The following is a 17,566-nucleotide window of genomic DNA, read 5'->3' on the forward strand; positions in this document are numbered from 1 at the left end:
GGGAAAAGGATTCCAAAGTGTTTAAAAACTTTTGTGGTTTTATCCTATAAAAAGCATATCTTATTTTGAAAGACCATAGAGCTAAACAATGTACAGAATTATTGTATTAATATTTATTATATGAACAGCATTTTTCAGTCAGAGAATAGCAACTAGACAGACAGTGATCTGGATACCAAAAAGCAACCTTAACATTGCTACAAATAGTCTCTATATACAACTAGATCCTTAAATAGTGAAAACCAACACTACTTTTCAGAATAAATATTACATTGTGGGTTTGTACAATATACAAACACTTTTGAATGCTGGGAAACAACACTTTAGCTTAATTAATCTTTTAAGAGAGCTAAATAAAATGTGTCAGAAATGTATGTTTTATTCCTGTGTATAAACATGAATACAAACCCAAGTTAACAATAATGGCAGCCATATCAACTGAAACAGCCATTTTCCTCTCTTAACCATGATGTCCTAGCATGTGCTTGTAGATGTGGGGAGAGATTATTTTTACTCTAGTAGTCCAAATGCACTCCTTTTGGGTAAGGCAGCAGCAGAAGCATTCTAACTTTGGTTTATCACTGAGCTATTTCCAGTCAGCTCCTGAGTAACTGCTGCCTCACGTACAAAGTTCTTCTGTAACTGAGAGGAAGGACCACAGATCTTCCCCTTGCTTATACCCAACAGGAAAAAAACTTATTCTCCCATGCACCAAAATAAGACCTAATTAACAAGGTGCTTAACCTATGTGTGCTAAGTAACTACTCAAAAAATCCTCATTATATGTAGTCCTTAAAAGTGAGCAACTGACCATATATATGGAAGTTGGCAAACTGCGTTTGGGTCTATCAAATCTAATCAACTGCAACAAGGAACTCAGCTGAAATATGTCCCTGTCCTACCAAGGAGATGGGACCATATTGATTCCAAGTATCTGTGCCCACCTGGCAAAGGCTGGTAATTATCCAGGTGAGAGCAACACGACCCTGAGATTAGCTCATTTAGTAAGAGCATGGTGCTAAACCCACCAAATTTTATGGGTTTAATCCTATGGGTTTAATCCCCATATAGGCTGTTCACTTGAGAATTACATTTGATGATCCTTGTGGGTTCCTTTCAACTCAGAATATTCTGTGATTATTTGTCCACTGTCTGACTAAGGTTCAGAATAAGGGAAGGACATGATCAGTCAGAAGAACCAAGATGTGATTGGAACAAGAGCTGAGGGGATGGTAACAAGAAGGAATATGGAAAGGGTGATGCGTTTTGAGTAGCAGAGATTTCAGAAATACCAGCCAGGAAATAATTTGGGCCTGAATAGGAGCTGCATATGACTGACAAATTGAAATATGAGCTCAAAGATTCAAGTGGTGGGTGGGGATTAGCAGATTTGAACACAGACTACTTTGAAAAAAGAAAGGGAGGAACTTAAAGTAAGCAGGAGTTTATGCCACACCCAACATATAAAATTCAGCAGCCTGCAAGTCTCTTGGAAAATACAGAAGCCTGGAAATCTCTTGATGTACTTAGGTTACCAAGCAATATTACTGGATTTTGCAGGACAAGAGGACGTAGCCTCAAGCAGCACCAGGAAAGGTTCAGGCTGGACATCAGGAAGAATTTCTCCACTGAAAGGGTGGCCAGGCATTGGAACAGGAACTCAGAGAGGTGGTGGAGTCACCATCCCTGAAGGTGCTCAAGAATTGATGGGACATGGACCCAGTGCCATGATCAAGGTAGATACGGTGGTGATCAGTCATAGGCTGGACTTGATGATCTTTGAGGTATTTTCAAACTTAATGATTCTGTGATTTGGTGGTTTTGGAAAAAATGAAGCCCCACTTTCTGAGCTGCAACAAAGTCAGCCACAAAGCTCCTCATTTCACACAGGATTATTACAACTACTTGCAGCAAGGATAAGAAAAAAGATGCCAAGTCTTTGTAGAAAAGTGCCCTGGCCTATAATAAAAGACTGAAAACCCAGCAGTGAAGAGTCTGTGTATTTACTCTGATTGCTTGCAGCCTCTGGTCCAGTGCACTGTCCTTTGAAAATCTGACTCATCTAGTTTAGGAATATTGTTGACAACAAAACTATTACATACAATGAAAATAGATATATTTAGTCAGCATCTCTCCAACATGTAAGTACAAGTAAAAAAATCTCATGCTGCTTTCCCACATATGCCAATATGCCACTTACCCCGCCTTTGCAACACTGATGGTTTGTTGCTCCATTGCCTCATGGATACTGGTTCTATCATGTTCTTTGATACTGTTGAACTCATCAATGCAACAGAGGCCTCCATCTGCAAGCACCAGTGCTCCAGCTTCTAAATTCCACTCCCCAAATTCCTTCACAGCAGTCACTGTCAAACCTGAAGAATCAAATACTTCAGTTAGTCTCTTCCTTAAAATGCAGAAGTGAACTTGAGTGAAAGAAAGGGACCCAGCACAGTGGCTTGAGCCATGGACAGAGGACAAATCAGCAGGGAAGCTCCATGATGTACTTCTATTACATAACTTAACTCACTTTACAGTTACCAGCAAGCAATCCCACTAGTATTGAGGTAAGTTAGCCTGGAGCTGTGGAGCAGATTCTGTTAAGCTTCCCACGTTTGGATTTGTGACTTCCTTTAGGATTTTGTTAAATGAGCAAAAGGGATTCCTCTAGGGTACAACGACTAGATTGGTCAGGCCATACTGAAACCTGGGGTAAAGGCAAAGATTGCAAAATTATGAAACAGATCCATTCAGGTCCTCCTCCTCATCAGCTACTAAGAAGGACAGAAATTTTGGATCTGTATAGCAAAGTTTGGAAAAAATATATTTCAATTGTCATTTAACTCATAGCCTCAAAAAGTAGAGTCAAATTCTTCCCCTAAACTAAGGAAATTAAATTTCTTTATGATTTTTTTGTTTCCTCTAAGCATTAAGCAAAAATGAAAATCCAAAGGATGAAATGAGGGAAGAAATTTTAAAAAAAGAGTTTTCCAGTAAATCTACACATGGTACAACAGTGGGTGGATGGCAAGTCAAAACCTCTGCACAACTGTGGAAATGGCCATTCATTAGCAAGTATGTGCAGCTCCCTCCAATCCTTCTATTCCCTATTTCCCAGCTTCTCCTCTATCTTTAGCCCTTCTTTTTCACTCCAGTGTTCAGCTCAAAATATCCTAGTAGTTGACAAGTTGCAACCAGCCTAAAATCTCCTGGAATTCTATGGCAAAACCTGTACAAGAATCCCCCCACTGCCTCACCATTTGGTTCAAAGCTGCAAAGACCTTCTCATCACTGTGCAGCCCACCACAGTACCTATTTGCAAATGACCAGCAAAAAGCTAGTGGAATTAAATGCTTCCTGCTAACATAACATGTACTTCAACTTGTAGTAAGGAATCTGCTCCACCATGTCAAATCTTTCTTGGTTTTCCTGGACTCTGTGCCCAGCAACGTGGGCAGTCAATCATACAGCAGAATTATAGAAACACAGAGTGCTAGGCAGTACTGGAGCCTGGCTGTGCATTTATTTCTGAATGTTCTGTGGTGGGGGTACACAACTTGCTGCAGGCTCCTGCAGGAAGCCACACGAGATGGCTTCCCCTGCTGCACAGAGGGTCTCTCACTGGGAATGCTGCTGCACAGCAGAATGGTCTCAGAGCTGTTCAGGATACCCAAGCCTTCCACAAATAGAGGAAGGGATGGCTTCCCGTGTGACGGGCACGCCTGGCTCCCTGCACAGCTCCTCTTGGGTGGCCTCTCCAGAGCAGCACTCGGGCTGTGTGACAGCCTGTCCCAGCTGGGGCACCCAGCACCCCACCAGCAAACCCTGCTTTGCTCAGGGGCTCCCCAGCCAGCAAGGTGCTGTATCCCAGCACGGACATCCCTTGCCATCGGCCAAGAGGTCACTGCCATGGGCTGCAGGCTTGGGCTCGTGAGCCTGGCACCACTGCCCACCCCACTGCCCTGAGCAGGGAGTGCTCCTAGTACCTGGGACCCCACTAGCACCCAGCACAATCAGCACACACACAGGAAAAAACCCACCAGCAAAGCATGACAAAATCCCAAAGAGCTGAAATGGCCCCAAACTGAAAGTGCCTCTCAGCATGTGGTGCAGCCCCACAGGCAAGATAGTTTAGCCTGTAAGTGAATCGCTGCTTTAATTCTTCTTAGGGGATGCTGAAAGCTTAATGCACCTTCCTGCTGGATTAGATTAGTTTTGTGCATTCTGACAGCAAAAGTGCTTGTTCTGAGGGGTGCTGGGAACAATTTCATCATGAGTGCTGGACTGAGAATATTTTTCCACTCTTCCCAAGCAGCCAGTGTTGCAGTTGCTGTTTATACAATACTGCACAATCTCAGCATATAAAAAAGCACTTAGGATTATTTTAAACACTTCTGAATCTTCCCTTTTCTAAATAACGTTAAATAAAACTTCAAAATGAACTCTAGTTGCAAGCAGGTTTTTTTTCTCTTGCTGAGATACAGTGCTTCTTTAACTTTTTGCCTGAAGTGAAGGGACACAAGATTATGTTTTGTCCCTGTTCTACCCATGGTTCTAATTTAGTCATGATATTTTGCCCTACTATTCTTCCAGCCTCAATTTTCAGCTTAGGGCACTTTCCAAGCTGGATGTAGTTCTACATTGTTTACAACTTGCAGAGGATGAACATTTTGAAAGGAAATTAATTTCTTCTTCAGCTCATATGCTTCACAACTTTAAGTATAATACACTGACAAAAGAAGTATCTTCTATATATGAATCTAAACCTTATCAATTTTAATTAAGGTTATTATAGTAGGCAGGATAAATACTGTCCCATAAGCTGTATGCCAGCAATTGAAATAAAGTCACTTCTTAGGATTTAATTTTTCCTTTTAAATAAAATCATTGCAAGGCAACAGCTTTCGAACTAACATACAGAGTTCCTCTTGGTCGTGAATGGAGATCTGACTAGTTGCGAGATGAGATCTTTCCTCCTGATTTTCCCCTTGCCTGGATTTTAATCTAGGAAAGGAAAGGAAAGGAAAGGAAAGGAAAGGAAAGGAAAGGAAAGGAAAGGAAAGGAAAGGAAAGGAAAGGAAAGGAAAGGAAAGGAAAGGAAAGGAAAGGAAAGGAAAGGAAAGGAAAGGAAAGGAAAGGAAAGGAAAGGAAAGGAAAGGAAAGGAAAGGAAAGGAAAGGAAAGGAAAGGAAAGGAAAGGAAAGGAAAGGAAAGGAAAGGAAAGGAAAGGAAAGGAAAGGAAAGGAAAGGAGAAGGAAAGGAAAGGAAAGGAAAGGAAAGGAAAGGAAAGGAAAGGAAAGGAAAGGAAAGGAAAGGAAAGGAAAGGAAAGGAAATGAAAGGAAAGGAAAGGAAAGGAAAGGAAAGAAAAGAAAAGAAAAGAAAAGAAAAGAAAAGAAAAGAAAAGAAAAGAAAAGAAAAGAAAAGAAAAGAAAAGAAAAAAAAGAAAAAAGAAAAAAGAAAAAAGAAAAAACAAGGCTATTAATAAGCTCCCGATCCTTTTCCTGGAAATCAGAGCAGCAGACGCTCCCGGAAGCTCCCCTGGCTCCTCTCCCGCCCCCTCCCGGCCCCGCCCCTCTCCGGCCCCGCCCCCTCGCGCGCTGGCCGTTGCCGGCGGCCGTTGCCGGCGCGCGCCGGGCGGGGGCGCTGCGGCGGGGGCGGCGCGGGGCGGGCGCGCGCGGAGGCCGCTCTGGCCGGCGCTCGGTGCCCGCCGTGCCCGCGGAGGGAGGGCCCTCGCCCGGCGAGTGGCCAATCCGGGCGGGCGCTGGCGGCGAGCAGGGGCAGAATGGGCTGTAGTTGAGCGAAATAGGGAAAGCGGCGAACAGTGTGGAGCGTTCCCGGTGTAAATAAAAGGGGGGGCGAGGAAAAAAAAAAAAAAAAAAAAAAAGTTTGTGGAAGTCGCCGCCCTGCAGCCTCGCTCGGGCAGCGGCGCGGGGGCTTGTGCGGCGCGGGAGCCCGGCACGGAGGACTTCAGTGCGCGGCGTTAACACGCTCTGCCTATTGTTTGTGTTTTTTTCCAAAATATGGCAAAGGTTCAGGTGAACAATGTAGTGGTGTTGGATAATCCTTCTCCTTTCTACAATCCTTTCCAGTTCGAAATCACATTCGAGTGCATAGAGGACCTGTCTGAAGGTGAGTAGAATTTTTCTCCCCGATACGGATTTTGCAACCCCGGGCTCTGAGCTCGGGGCATTTAAGGCTTAAACTTTGCACAGGCCTGCGCCTACAATTTACCAGTCTCTCCAGCTCGGCCGCATCGCCGTGCCGAGCCGGGGGGATGTGCCGGCCGGGCCAGGGGATGTGCCGCTCCCGCCGAGCCCGGCGCCGGCGAAAGTTGGCGGCGTCCGCCCGCTCTGGGCGCCGAGCCGGGCCCGCCGCCTCTCCCCGCCATCGGCGAGGCGGCGAGCTGCCGCAAGTTGCGAGGAACTTGTTAGAGTGGAGGTAGCCATGTTGCCAGCTTTGTGTGTGCGTGGGGGGAGCGAGCGGGAGAGAGGAGGGTTGAACCGGGCTCGCGGCCGCGCATCCCCGCGGGCACACGGGATGCTGCGCGTTTAGCCCCGGCGGTGGTCGGAGCGCGGAAAACGCTCCGCGGGGATGCGCTTCGCTGGCCTCGTGCTCCATTTTAATACGGGGGAAAAAAATTAAAAAAAAATCACGGTGGGAGGCAGAGGCATGCGGGCTGGCTGGCTGGCCCCGCATGCCGGCACCAAGCAGCCGCGGTAGGTGCGCGGGGCTGGGAGCATGGCTCGGAGGGGCGCGCTGGCTGCGGGAGCCCCCGCCGCGGGGGAGGGGGCCGCCCGCCTGCCACTATTTTTGGAAGTCACTCGAAAGTTACCGGGAACCGCCAGAGGGTGGGGGGCGGCCCCGGCCCTGCCGCCCCACCGGGACCCCCGTCCTGAGCCGGGGCCGGGGCCGCGCTCCCGCCTTCCCCCCGGGTCGGGCGGGCCGCGAGCCGCCCTCGCCCCGGCCGCGCTCCGCAGCGCCGCCCCCCGGCCGGCCGCGGGACGCGCCCCGAGAGGCCGCGCGTCGCCCCGCGGGCGGGAGTTTCGAACGGCTCGGGGCGAGGGAGGGAATGCCGGCGGGCAGGAGCGCGGCTGCTGCCCCGGGAACAGAGGGCCGCCCGCCTGGGCTGCCCGTGAGCGGGAGAGGACACGGCCCGGCCGGCACTCGGCGGAGCCCAGCGCCGCCTGCTCGCCAGAGAGGCCCGCGGAGGGGCGAAGGCAGGGCTGAGGAGAAGGGGAGTTGGGTGCTGTCCTGGCTAGAGTCCCCGGGCGGGCTCGCTGTCGAGCGGTTTAACTCGCCTCAGCCCGCCCGCCTCGGCAGCGGCGCGTACCCGTGCGTGCCGGCGGGATGGTGACAGCGCGGGGAGGGAGGAGGGAGGGACGGGCGCCGTGGCGGGAACTTCGGAGGAAGTCTCGCCCGAGCCACGGCTTCCTCTAGGCCTCGCCACCCTCTCCTGCCTTGGTGCCACTGACCCACGCACTAGCTGGAGCTGTGCTCCATGCCCATCGCCACATTGCTGGCTGCATCTCTCCGGTCAGCCTGGCGCCATGGTCCGAGGCGCAGCATCGGACCCCCTCTGGCAACTCTGGCAAGGTGGCAGCGCCCGTCACAGGGGCTCCATGCAAGATGTTAGGCTTTTCCTTCCACTTGTGCGCAGCTGTGTGTGATGTGCTCCTCACACTCAGGATTTATGTTAAAGTTAGTCCTGGACACGACTGGACAGTCGTAATGAGAAGAATTCTAGATGGTCCGGTGCAGAATTCTCAGCTCCTTTCCCTCACCAACGTGCAAGTTAGACTATAGGATAAGTTAGGGATGAACGCTTTTATCTTTCACATTTTAAAATAAGATTAAACACAGCCATTGTGTACTTGAGGAAAAGTAATTTCTTTAGCTTTCCTGTGCTAATGGGCCTGTTTATTGTGCTGTTTTCAGCCTGTCCTCTGCAACACTGATCCTAAAATTAAATCCATGAAGTCGAGCCCTGTCCTTCCTAAAACCGTTCTGTATCAACATACTTAAATAACATTTAAAATTTATTTTTTTAAAAAGTCTAGTTTTAGTGCTAAATACTATGAGTTGTTTAGAATAAGTTTTATACTGTTCTGCTAGAATAATGGCACAGGATGGTGTGATAGCAACATAAATTTAAGCAATTTAGCCTAAAAGTCCTCACTTCTTTTAAGTAGTAATTTGTCCTCAGATGCAGACAAGAAAGTTCTCTAATTATCCTGGATGAGTACCCTGCAATACTGGCAACAGCTAGTACTTCACACTTAAAAGGTAAATAAAACCTTTGATGGAGTACCTGGGAAACTGCTGTAGAGAAGAAGAGAAGTAAAATATCTTCCCAAGCTCTGTTTATTATGATAGTTAAGCCCGCAAAACCTGCACTGATGGTAAACAAAATAAGGAAGAAGAATTCACCAATAAGGAAAGAGAGTTGCAATCTCAAAGCAGTCAAGTTCTGTTCAAGTGCTAATTTTTTTTTTTAATGCTTAAATTCCATTCCTGCATCCAGAAACCCTGAGGCAGACCTTTGGATTTTGCCGAGTGTACTAATCAAGTTAATGCAATAGTTTACAGGTTTGTGCTTTTGCAAAGGCAATCAAGGAATTGTTCACAAGGGGGAAAAAATAAATATACCATGTAAGTTTTTAAGGTACAGTTCTGAAACAACATCTTAATTAAGAAGTTATAGTTTTTTGTAATGGTGTTTTTTTTTTTCCCTCTTGTTTTAATAACCCCAAAATCTGTCTTGCAAGATTAGTTTCATATGTGTGAATAATACTGTTTTTGAATCAAAAAGGAAAGGTGAAAAGCTGACCTAGGAAGAGCTAATTTGGGCTAATAGGCAGTTTCAACTTGAAAATGTGTGGGGGAGAGGCTGAGTTAGAAAAAAGCTGAATTGTAATAAATATTGGGGCTTAGTGCATGGCTTTAAGATGCCTATAATTCCATTTCAGGATGTAGATAAGATCCAAGCGTCACTGTCTTTAAGAATATGGCCTAGTCATGCTGTCATGATTTTATCTATTTCCCCGGGGAACACAACTGATACATGAAGGAATGGAGGTGTACTGTTAGTGTGCCTGAAGTTTACTCAGTGGGTTTCTTACTCAGTGGGTTTCTTACTCAGTTAACTACTTTCCATGATCATAATTTAAGATGTGAGGTGTGTATGTGAAAGGAGGGAACTTTGGTTTTGGGAGGTTAGTTGGTATTCAAGGATGTGATGATTTATAGGCATCATCCCTCTGCTGCTGCCATTCTGATAGATTTTGAGAAGATGCTCAACATAGATCCCAGTTAGTAAAAGGGCTTTGTTTTCTGTATAAATTTGAAAATTAACCTCAGAGGTGGTACAACTGACTAGAGATAAAGTGGGATGATCTGGTTCATAAGGACAGGTTCAGGCACCAGTAAATTTCTCTGACGAAGACAAGTTATTTTAGGCTTGTTGCCAAAGAAGTAATTTTAAGCTATGCAAATGATGGGCAAGAGTGGAAAACTCCTAACTGTATTGATAAATAATGTTTGGTTTTATTTCTTTTTCTTTTTTTAATGTAGATTTGGAATGGAAAATAATTTATGTGGGCTCAGCTGAAAGTGAAGAGTATGATCAGGTGTTAGACTCTGTTTTAGTTGGACCTGTTCCAGCGGGCAGACACATGTTTGTATTTCAGGTAAGTTTGATTTAACTGTTTCTAAAATAGTTGCCCTAATTTGTTTAGGGATAACTGTATTAAACTAAGAGGCACTTGAAAAATAATGGCAAAAAAATACTGCAGTGAATTCCTCGGGTATGATATACCTTCCTTTAAAGTCTGTTCTTGAGCTTGTACTACTTTCCCCTGATATTTCTTTTTTATATTTTTTATTTGTGGTATCTATAATAACTAATAAAAGCATATTTCCTGTAGCTACTGGTAATTTTAACCCATCTGGTTCATAATCAGCAGTGCCAGTTGCCTGGTTTATACCAGCTCCATCAGGCTTGCCTCTTGCCACTGCCACAGTTTCAGACAATCACGAGCACTAGGTTAATGTAAACAACACCTTCAGAGGATATGGCCAACAAGCTAATTGTAAACCTCAGCCAGAACAATCAAGAAGTTTGTTTCTGTTTAACAGAACACATGTTCAGCTGTGATGTTTGGCTAAGCATGCTATATCATAACAAAATACAGTGATTTCTAAAATAAAGATAGAAAGTCAGTGGTAAACGGGAGCTATTTAGGACACAAGTGTGCAGATCAAGACTGTGTAAAAAAGTCTAGAGCATGTAAGAGTCCTGTAAAATACTGCTGTTGAAGCCAAAAGTTAATAAGGAATAATGAAGGAAAAGTGAACAGGGAGAGAGCAGCACTAAGATGGCTTACTGGCCTAGTCTTGTTTCCATTTTAACTCAGCGAGAGACAGGGGGAAAACCTGAAGTGGACTTGCCTGAATTATTACAGAAGCTTTCTTTTATTTGAGAACTTCTTTTGTGGTGGTTGTTCATTTTTTATTCAAAACTATAATTTTTATTAAAACTAACACATTCTTCTCTATGAAATACTGGAATTTTTGTTGTAAACTGACAGCAAAATCCATTGGATGAAAAATCAGAAACTGAGTATGTCTTACTGTATAACAACCCTGCTGTTTTCCCAAATACTATAAATTCACTTAACTAATGGCAAACGCACGCTGAAGTATGAGCATTAAAAAACCCCAAAGTGCTGATGAATACACTCCCTTATTTCTCATGGTTACTGTAATTGGTTTGAAATAATATCAGCATTTGCACAGCATCTTGATCAATCCTGTAAGTTCCAGGAAAAGTAGTTTATTTGGCATTTTGGGGTTGTTTGTTTATTCTCCTTTTTGTTTAATTTGCCTTTTTGTTTAATTTTTTTACTTGAAGGACTGGCTTAAGGAATAGGATTAGACTGGAGGTTGCAGCATTTATCAACCACATACATGCAAATCAGTGTTGAAATGTATCTGTTTGGTTTTGGAGCCAGGCCTAATTTTTCTGCACTACAAATAAAGCAGATGTATAACAAATGCATCATTTATTAACAGTTTTTCCATTATCAAGCCATTATAGCTTATGGCATTAATTGGTCAGAAATGGGTGATGCTCTATTGCTCTCTGAGGGGCTACCTTGTGTTTGTATGTTAGAAAATCAGCTGGCATGTACATTTCTAATTTAAAAGATGCACTCTTCTTAATCAAAGGTCTGAAGAGTCTTCCTTGCTGATGATGAAGGGAAAGAACAAGAAGCAGGTGCCTAAAAAAGGCATGTTTTAGCTGTATGATTGGACAGGTCTCAAATTAAATTTACTGGTCTTGCAGTTTCTGTGGAATGGACTCAGCAATTGTATCCTGGTTATAAATGACACTACAGCTAAAATAGGAGGAGATGGGTAGAAATTTTGCTTAGATTGGAGTAGGTCCTGTAAGAGATTTTTTTTCTGTAAAAATATATCCTTTTTATTTCTTATGGAAGTATAGTTGGGTCTGAGTATATTATACTTGAAAGGCTCTGGATTTCAGGTGAGGGTAGGACTAAGCTCATGTGTACACAGGAGGCCAACAAAACCTAAAGTGCTGCAATGCACTTTGCTGATGATTGAAGCAGCCTGGGACACAAAAAACAAGCAAGGGAAGGCAGGAATGGGGCAAAGCACAAAACTGCAGGAGGCATGTGATACAAAGAAAAGAGATTGTATTCCTGGGGAATAGCATAAGGAAGAGACCTTTGCAGAGGAGTATAAAACTTTCAGATAATCTGCTGTAGATTTTTCTAGATAGGAAAATGGCTGAAATAGCAACTAAAATGGAGTACCACACAGATTACCAAGGGTGATAAAAATACTGTAGATGAAAAAAATATGTGGATCAGGTTGGGAATTCAGTCCTACAGAAAGATGGACAATTATTGTGCTTTTCACACTTACCAAAGCAGCTTTTTGTTTTAAAACCCCAGAATATTACCTTTAAAAGGATTTCAATAGTAAAGGTGCATGGCTTGGCCTATTTGTTTCTAAATGCCAAGATATATGCAGTGAAACCTGATTCCTTCTCAATTCTCTTGGGAATTTGTAATAAAATTACAGAAGCTTCTTTTTGAGCATATAAGCACATAAATAATTTACTATCCTTAAGTGGGCATATAACCTTTGCTACCTACTCTGCAGCAATAGCTATGTGAATAAATATCATGTGGAAAAGCAAGATAATTCAAGGCAGCATACACATGGATTTCATAAAATTCTTAAGTAACTTATAGCATAAGAATAGCATATTAAGACAGTGATTTTTATGCAAAAATTAATCTACTGCCTCTGCCCAACAAAATATCTGTTTGCAGATAGTCTGCTTATTTATCATTTGGTCATACCAAGCTCTTCTTTTCTTCTACCTATATATGATCTTTGGTTCCTGATAAGAGGTTTGACAAAAACAGGAAGTTGAAAATTTGAGAAAACTGTTTTTAAACAGTCTTCAGTGTCTTTTTCATTCAGCAAAACAATGCTTGAGAGATAAGTAGGATTAGAACAGAGTATTTCCTTGGGTTCAGAACTGTGTCATAGGATATTACAAGACAGAAAATGACAGTGGGAACCTGGAAAACTAAGATCCTACATTAAAATGTGAGTTGAGTTTAATGGGGAGTTAAATGAAACATGGTCCTTCTGTTGCCCATTACTGTAGAATTTAAAGTGATCACATAATTCTGAGCACTGTTAGAACAAGACTACTGAATTAAAGTAATTATTTAATCTGTATTGGCAGTTCTTGTGATTTCCTCAAGGTTCTGCATTTTTTTCTGCTCCTTGGCCATCTTTTCTATTCCCCTATGCTTGTTGTAAAGCCATTCAGTCATTTTCTATTTCCTTCAATGCTGAGTTCTACCTGATTCCCTGGTTTCTTCTTCTCCCTCTGGTGTATTTCTACCTGAGAGGTCTGACTCATCTAATTCTTCCTGCAAAGTGCCTACAGCTTCTCACAAAAAGCTAGGCTACTTTGAACGCTTAGAATTGAAGTGGCAAAGAGTAGATGCCAATGCTGCATGAGTAGCAGCTTCCAAATTTCACCATGCTGGAGCATGTAAGTACTACAGAAAAGTTGGAATGAGAGGGACAACAGGAATTAATTCCATTCATCCTCTGTCATTATGTAAGGTTTGTTACACCCAAGTCATCTGAACACACGTTACTAATACCAGTTTGTTCTCACAACATGGGTGTGTGTTGTTGACTTCAGATCTTCATGTGGAATTGTAAATATGAAGCTGTTTTACTATGCCTGGATTGCTGTTACTTTAAATCCTGCAGCAGAATCAGGCATCACATTTTATCAATAGATGTGGTAGTTAGGAGGCATTTTAAGGGACTGATAGGAGCCACATTTTATGAGGCAAATTTTATTGATTAGTAACTGCAGAGCCATGGTAAGTAAGGACATTGAGGAAGATTGTATCATTTGCTTATTAATTAGGTTTGCATACTGGCTGAACATGTTCAGTTGTCTTGGAGAGATGATGCATTAAACTGCATAAATGTTAACAAACATAGGTATTAGGAATGAAGCCAGAGAAAGTACTCTATTCCCTTTCCTAGAAATCTGTGGAACAGCTCAAACCTTACAGTAGCCCATCCCTTTTCTTGTTGAAGTATAATTTGCTCTTGTATAGAGCACACAATACAGGCCAGTTCAACCTTGAGGAGGCTGTATGAGAAAATAATCTTGCTCTACTAAATTACCAAGATGGGCTGGAGAATAGAGAACCATGGCACTTCAGAACTGGAGTGATGTTGGAACCCCTGTCTGAACAATGGTTCAGCTGATCATATATTTATAAAGAGTTTGGGATCAAGCCTGGCCAATTGCCCAGGAGAAATGTCAGCAAACAATTCTACTGTATTCTAGCTCTGTCGTTAGAGGATGGTGTTCTAAATCTAGGGTTGATGTTGTGAAAGCAGTATATTTTCTTGTTAAATTGAACAATTTTAAATATAGTCACCACTCAGTTGCTGTAACACACTACTTGAGATTCCCCTGCTACGTAGGAATGTGCTATCAATTTTAATTTATCTTTCCCTTTCACATTTAGGCTGATGCACCTAACCCAGGGCTTATTCCAGATGCAGATGCAGTAGGTGTAACAGTTGTGCTAATTACATGCACTTACCGAGGTCAAGAATTTATTAGAGTTGGCTACTATGTAAACAATGAATATACTGAAACAGAACTGAGAGAGAATCCACCAGTAAAGCCAGATTTTTCTAAGGTAAGGCATGTTTTATTTTAGTCATGTATCAGAGGTATGCTTATAGAAAGGTTTTTTAAGAAACAAACCCAAACCTGAAGTGATTTCATAAAGTGCATGGAATGAGGCATCAAATAATGGATAGTACCTGGGGGGTCTTAACTACAAGAGCCATGTAGTTGTCAAAAATTTAGGTGATACTGAGAAACCATCAAAGATTTCCACCATCTTGAAGACTTGGCTGTACTGTGAAATAAACCATTGGATTTATTTCCACCTGCACCACTGTTTACAAAGTTTTCTTCAGAAAAACAGAGTAATGTTTTTTCTAGCCCCATCAAGCAGGAACTATGTTGTAGACATGCATTTACTACAGTTGTTACTCTAGTGTTAGAGCTACAGTTTCTGCAAAACTTTAACAAACAAACAGAGGAACAAACTAGGTGTAAAATGAGAGAAAATGGATAGTCTGATTGGATGATTATCTGATAAATGTCTAATTTGACAAAGGAAGTATACAGATAAAGTATACAGATACATATAAATACATATGTACAGATAAAATTATAAAAACATATCCTTCATGTTAACAGTTAAACCAGGACTAGAATTAAAAGATTAAGTGAAACAGGATGGTTTTTTATGCTTAATTTTCAGTGATCAGATTCTTAGTATGCTCTGAAAATTACAGTAAAGTTTGAGGATTCTTAAACTTTGAGTATGTTCCTATCTTTATTTCTTCGATTTAAAATATCACTTATTTGTTGTGTTGGTTGTCAATGCCAAAATGATGGCTCCCTTTAAGCACTTGAATTTAGAATGCTTAGAACTACTTGTCTTCATTTTCTGTTTATATAAAAAAGCTAGCTTTGCTGCTATGGAAGAAAACAGCAAAAGCTATCCTATTTATATACAGAGCCCTTAATGTGACTTGGTGACAAAAAAGGTTATTAAAGTGATTGATTAATTATTTGGTAATAAGCTCTACTAGGTTCTAAAAAATAAATGGTCTTTTTAGTTTGCGTAAGGGGTAAAGAAATACTTAATGAGACTACAACGTCTTGGAGAATAAAAATGACAAAGCAAACCTTTGCTGTGATCAATCTTAACTGTCATAGTGAATGTCTACTGGTGCTAAATTGCCATTCTCTGGGTAATTATATACAGTCTTTCACCCCTTTTCAAAAGAAAATCAGCTTTTTTTTTTTTTTTTTTTTTTTTTTTGCTACATACATAAACAAATGCACCATGTTTTCAAAGGAAAATGAAGGCCAGCTATGAGATAGATGACTAATGTACACTGCCACAGTGTTAGTATCTTCCAAATATAAATGTTTTCATTTTACAACTTCAGTAGATAAATCCTCTTAGTGAAATCAGTATAAAGTTTGGTAGCTTAAGGATTGTACTTATAAATGAAGATGAGAAGTTGATGGAATTGATAGGTATTGCAAATACCATAAAGTTGATGCAAAATTTGGTGAAGTACTGTGGTCTCCAAAATCCTTGTGTGGGTAGAAGTTATTTGCTTTACTAAAAGCTGGATAAAATAATAAACACTTGCACTTTACTTGTGGATCTCTTTCACAGCCTTGCCTTGCAGAACAGTTAAAATACTCTCTTGAGAAAGTAGTTGTTTTGCTGAGTAGAATATTAGGGAAAATTAATAAGTGGTCTACTGTAAGCATATTTCTGATCCATAGGTAGTAGCTATAGATGAACACAGATGTGAATTCTTTTTTTAAACAAATTGTTTTATGCAAACAAGGCTATAGAGACTAAAAGGAAAAAATCTATATGCATATGAAGTCCAGTTTAACATGTACACATTACAATCCATATATTTTCTTCTTTCCCAGCTTCAAAGGAATATTTTGGCATCTAATCCCAGAGTCACAAGATTCCACATTAATTGGGAGGACAACACTGAAAAACTGGAAGATGCAGAGAGCAGTAACCCAAATCTACAGTCCTTGCTTTCCACAGATGCATTACCTTCAGCATCAAAGGGGTGGTCAACATCAGAAAATTCACTAAATGTTATGTTAGAATCTCATATGGACTGCATGTGACTAACCACCATCCTTTTGGTACTGTATATGTGTTAAACTGTAAAAACTACCAGAACTATTTCCCTCAAATTCCATAAGTACATAGTTGAAGCAATGTGAAGAACTTGTTTTAAAACATCTGTAGAAAGTTTATAAAAAAAAGCAAAAAAAAAAAAAAAAAAAAACAACCCAACAAACAGTATTTGAACAGATTGCGAAATATAAATACAACTATTTTTAAGTAATTGCCTTTTTTTTCTAATGTGTTATTCTATGTGGTCTAAACCAAACCTGATTAAAGTGTATGTATTCTCTCCCCTCCCCCCTTACTTTGTAAGCACTATTAAAAGCTAAAAAAAGTTTAAAAGTTAAAACATTCAGGCAAAATGAAGGAATAATGCCATGTCCTCATCTCTGCTATCCAGATTGCCAAATATAAAGTGCCCTTTAATAGCACCTTAAGAACAAAACTGTCATTAGATGAAGTGCAAAGAAAGTATCTCTTAATAACAAACAAGTCCAAAAATGTCCTTTTGCTCTGAAAGCAGACAGCACAGTATAATTTTAGGTGCAAGCTTTTTTTCCTTTCAAGGCACATACTTGTTACTTAAAGCCTGCAATTTGAGATTTACCATCTGCTATCTTGGATTTTAGGATCTTTTTTTTAATCTTCTCCTGCTGCTGTTTAGTCTAACTGTGGTTTTGTTCAGGACAGTGTTTCATGTGGATTGGGGTGGGTTCCTCAGGAGAGAACCCTTTTTCAGCCCTGCTAAAGTGGCTGGAAGGATGCAAGCAATTACTAGAAGATTCTAAGCCTCAAAAGCAGTAGTGTGAATATCCCAAATATGCTCTTGTGCAAGATTATTATGGATCACTACTGGTTAGTATGTTTGTTTTCAGGTATGCTTTATTGTAGTCTTTTTCAGTAGTAGTAAGGAGTTTAGGGTGTTATTTTTTCTTTTTTTGAAACACCTGCAATTTTAAACTTCTGTTTTCTCTCTAGCCTTTAAGGCAATCCTAGTTAATGGTATAAACCCTGTTGTGGCAGGCATGACACATTCAGGAATACATTACTTGCCCTGAAGTGCTTGCAGTGAGACATCCCTGTTACCTGAGGCATCCCTGAAGATAAAAGCAACTAAGCAGTAACCTGTAAAGACTTAAGACATTATTATGACACTTAAGAATTTAGTTATTCCTTCCAATCCTCATTAGCTTGATTTCTATTTACTGTGCCTGTATGTGCATTTA

At 41.5% G+C, this 17,566-nt stretch overlaps 2 protein-coding genes across 2 annotated transcripts in view; one reads left to right on the forward strand and one right to left on the reverse strand.

Moving 5' to 3' along the window:
• The window catches only part of MCM9 (minichromosome maintenance 9 homologous recombination repair factor), a 50,155-nt gene that overhangs the window by 13,553 nt on the left and 19,036 nt on the right, over window positions 1-17,566 (reverse strand). The window contains exon 8 of the mRNA XM_056487467.1: window positions 2,201-2,375. Within this exon, the coding sequence (XP_056343442.1) occupies window positions 2,201-2,375 (175 nt within the window). The remainder of the gene's footprint in view (window positions 1-2,200; window positions 2,376-17,566) is intronic.
• ASF1A (anti-silencing function 1A histone chaperone) lies at window positions 5,669-16,629 on the forward strand. The gene is made up of 4 exons (XM_056487469.1): window positions 5,669-6,129; window positions 9,571-9,686; window positions 14,109-14,285; window positions 16,124-16,629. The coding sequence occupies exons 1-4, from the start codon at window positions 6,021-6,023 to the stop codon at window positions 16,334-16,336; spliced, it is 615 nt and encodes a 204-aa protein (XP_056343444.1). The 5' UTR covers window positions 5,669-6,020; the 3' UTR covers window positions 16,337-16,629.

This window comes from Oenanthe melanoleuca, chromosome 3, assembly GCF_029582105.1.
Source record: "Oenanthe melanoleuca isolate GR-GAL-2019-014 chromosome 3, OMel1.0, whole genome shotgun sequence".
NCBI lineage: Eukaryota > Metazoa > Chordata > Aves > Passeriformes > Muscicapidae > Oenanthe > Oenanthe melanoleuca.